We start from the raw sequence: 3,798 nt of genomic DNA on the forward strand, positions 1-3,798 counted from the left end.
TTGTACCTAAAGAAAGATTTGAGAGAGATAGAAAAAAAAGCCTAAATAACTCCTCACATCTATAATCCACTTGCTAGCACGATCACACATGATAGACCAAACACTCAACGTGATTGAGATTAGCGTAAGCTGTCATGCCTTGAATCGCATCTTTACTACCAAACGTCTATCTTAGTGATCAAGAACGTGGTTTCAGCTGAAATTTTGGGTTGTGTGCATCACTTTGCAAAGAATTTAACATTATTCAAACATTTTGAAGAGAATGTCTGTAAAATTACAAAGGAAGGAATAACAAAAAGCTTTGAGAATTACAAAGTGTATTTTCTTTCTTACACGTCAAAATTCAAATGCAAAAAGTCACAGAGATTCTTTTTAACTCTCGTCGTCCATAACTTTGTTGTTACCATACAAACTATCTCTTCTATTACCAAACCCGCTTGAGTCAAGCCCCGACCCGCCTCGATAGTTATTATGATCCTGTGCCGTTGTTCTATACCCTCCTCCATCCACCGGAGCTCTCGAACTCTGGTCATTACGGTACGGCGACGCACCAACGTACCTTCTACGTAGATCCATGAGGTCATCGCTTCTCCTAGCAGGCTCAGTAAAACTCGGCTCTTTCGCAGAGCTGTTCTGTCCCGCAGCCGTCGGAGTAAAAGGATCATCTGGTCCCCAAGCCGTGAGAGATTCTTTCTTCTTTGCAAAGAAATGCCAAGCTCCGAAGAGAAACAGTATGAAGAAGAACACAGGACTGCTCCAAAGCATTGTGTTGAACTCTCCTTTGAGACTCGGAAGCTTCGACTTGTAAACACCGAAGTACCCGTCTCCTAAACCCATCACAAGAAGATTCTCTCTGTCGCTAGCTATCAAAGGCCTCGCCTTTACACCTACATTTCTTGAAGATGACTGACGATGGCTCAAGAACGAGGATCTGATCTCTTCCAAACCAGCGGAGAACAAGAGACGAGGACCAGCTGTTCTCACGTAATGCTGAGTCGATACATTAAAAGCGAAAACCTTCTCTTCGTTTATCACGAGTAGATAGCCTTTGATCGATTGTAACGCGACCGGCTCCTCCATTTGAAACTTCTTCTTGGATCTAACTCTGCATTTGAAGTTCATTATATCTCCATGGAGCAGCACGTGAATGATCTCGCCATCCGATGTGAATCCGTAAGCTTTGGACCGTTCCGTCGCGTCGAAAACGTAGCTTCTCGCAAGAGAATGGTTTAGTCCTTCGCACTCGGTTTCTCTAATCTTCATACTCCTCAAGTCCAACGAACCGGCGCCAGACTCGGTGAGGAACAACAGCCTCTGCTTCAAGAACACTAGCGGTCTACTCGTCGGGATAACCGAACCGTAAACCGTTCGGTTCTCGGTTAAAACCGTCAGCTTCCCGCTAAGATCCGTGGCCAAAATGTACCTAACACGACCCACGTGGTGCACTTCCAACAGAGTCACAGGATCAGCCGAATCATCCACGTCGAAAGCCCCGACGTGTTCCATCGAGACAGAGTTGGAGTTCCAGTCTTCTCCACTCGATCCCTCGTGGATCCGGTGGAACAAAACGGCGCCGTTTTGGTGACCAGTGACGACGAAACTCGAGTTCTTAAACATCGAAAAATACGAAACCATAGCTGTAACGGGCGAATCAACGGTGGTGAAGAACTCGATCAAAACGTCGCCGTTTCTCAAGAACACGTAAACTCTACCTCTAGAGTCCCCGATCGCGAAGTACTTGCTCGAGCCTTCGAAGTCTTTAAACGGCAGCACGTTGATACACGTGGCGTCTGAGTCGAGCTTCACTGCCGATGTGAAGGAGAATCTCTCCGTCCAGAAAGGACTGTACTTTGTCACTGAGAAGGCCTTGGCTCTTCCTCCTCCGACGAAGGCTTCATCATCTGATTTAGAGATCTCGTTCTTCGATTCGGATAACTTCGCGTCTAGATTAGAGACGATCTCCGTCAGATTCTTAACGAGTTCCTCGAGTTTGTGCAGTAGAGCATCTTCTCGGGTGGGTTCGGTAACCGACGCAGCTACATCGGTGGAAACAACGTCTTCAGTCGAATCAACGATGGCCGGAGACTCGTTGGCGTCCGACGGCGAGATGAAAAGCAGAGTGAGGGTGATTATAAAGTAGAAGGTGAGAAAGAAGGACTTGCCGTTTCGAGGATCTGCCATTGGAAGTGATGAAAAAGTGAAGTCCTTTTTCGGCGTGTCTGAATCAGTGAGTAACCGCCATATATGTAGATCTGTAGGAGGAGATGATGAGTGGTTTAGGATCTGGAAGGAGAACTGGTTGGAGTTTGAACTGAGATTTTGGCTTTGGGTTTGTTTAATAAGAAAAATAATTGTCCGAAAGAAGGAGACTTTTATGTCCGAGATTTGATCCGGTCGTCTTCAGTCACGGTGAAGCTTGGAGCTACGAAAAGCGGAAAAGATCTGATACATGTCTTTTAAGATATTTTTGAGACTTTTTTTTTGAGTTTTGGCATCATCAGCATTCAACAATCACAAATTTAATTGGTTAAATTTGTGGTTGGTTGTATATGTTAATTTTGTCTTTAAGGTATATGACTAAATCAGTAATTATTATTATCTTTTGGATCAAAAATTGAAACTACCTTCACGGAAATCTAACTCGTAAAGTATATCAACGAATGCCTGGCTTGTGAATTGATAGATAGATAGCCATATTAGAGAAAAGGCATCGTAAGACGTTATCTCTTACAGAAATAGAAGTTATAAATTAATTAATGTAAAAACGCATATTCAATTGACTCTAAAACGCATAAATTGGTTTTTGGATTTAAAACTTTTTTGCTTGTTTCAGGTTAAATCAATTTACTTCACGAACTAAACAATAATATCACAGATATCATTAAGTTTTTCGCCGCCGACCCTTTTACATGGCCACATTTAGAAATAGAATTAGAGAAAAGCTCACATGCTGATAGGCGACAAGATCCACAGACTCTCCACGTGAAGTTTATTGGTCACAGTGAAGCAAAGCCCTCGATCTTTCCACAACACATTGTCCCAATGCTCATACATAGACAATATTCCACCCAATCTCATACGAGATCTCGTAAACTTGTTTTCAATTTAAAGACCAACCAAAATCGAATGTATCAAAACGCTTTCTGTGTTCGGTCATTGAAAAAGAGAAATGTGAAATGAGGAGAAAGAGGAGTGTCTGAATAGCCGAGGAGACTGCCTACAGCCTAACCAACTCAGAGACTATCGATAAAGTCTGTGATATGGTGTTAAGACGCAGGCAAGTCATCCTTGGCTACCACACAACTTCTCATTCTTCATGTCACCGTTTCTCTTTATTTGTTTTTCCCTTTGTTGTGAAGTTGTTGATGTGTTTACACTCTACTACTATGTATATATATAGGCCTGACGGCATGAACATCTAGTGGACACAAAATGTTTGACTCAACTTGTGTGCATGGCGGTGTTGGAATATGTTCTTAAAGATTTGGTACTGGAATGGTCTGATAAGTATAACAAGTTGGCTAACCATAATTAAATATTAGAACTTTGAAGAACGTTGTTTAAGTGTTGGAGGTCTATATTCACATGTGATATATAGTGTTTAGAAGAACAAAAGCAATTCAAAGTGATATTTTCACTATGATAACTATCAAACAGTCTAGCTACCAAAATAATATCATTATAATATGACGATTGATAATCCATTATAGACACAACCACTTGATTTTCTCAGTTTATAACTGTGTTTATTCATCTAGATAGATGGACGACATGTGAACGATTTGTTATCCTTGTCTA

The 3,798-nt window shown here is 41.8% G+C and overlaps 1 protein-coding gene across 1 annotated transcript; it reads right to left on the reverse strand.

The window, feature by feature from the left end:
* Positions 1 to 222: 222 nt before the first annotated feature.
* On the reverse strand, positions 223 to 3,302 carry BNAA06G13640D (uncharacterized membrane protein At1g75140). The gene has a single exon (XM_022687296.2). It carries the CDS (start codon positions 2,179 to 2,181, stop codon positions 373 to 375), a length of 1,809 nt encoding a protein of 602 aa, XP_022543017.2. The 5' UTR covers positions 2,182 to 3,302; the 3' UTR covers positions 223 to 372.
* Positions 3,303 to 3,798: the final 496 nt, after the last annotated feature.

The sequence above is a fragment of the Brassica napus genome, chromosome A6 (assembly GCF_020379485.1).
Source record: "Brassica napus cultivar Da-Ae chromosome A6, Da-Ae, whole genome shotgun sequence".
Classification (NCBI taxonomy): domain Eukaryota; kingdom Viridiplantae; phylum Streptophyta; class Magnoliopsida; order Brassicales; family Brassicaceae; genus Brassica; species Brassica napus.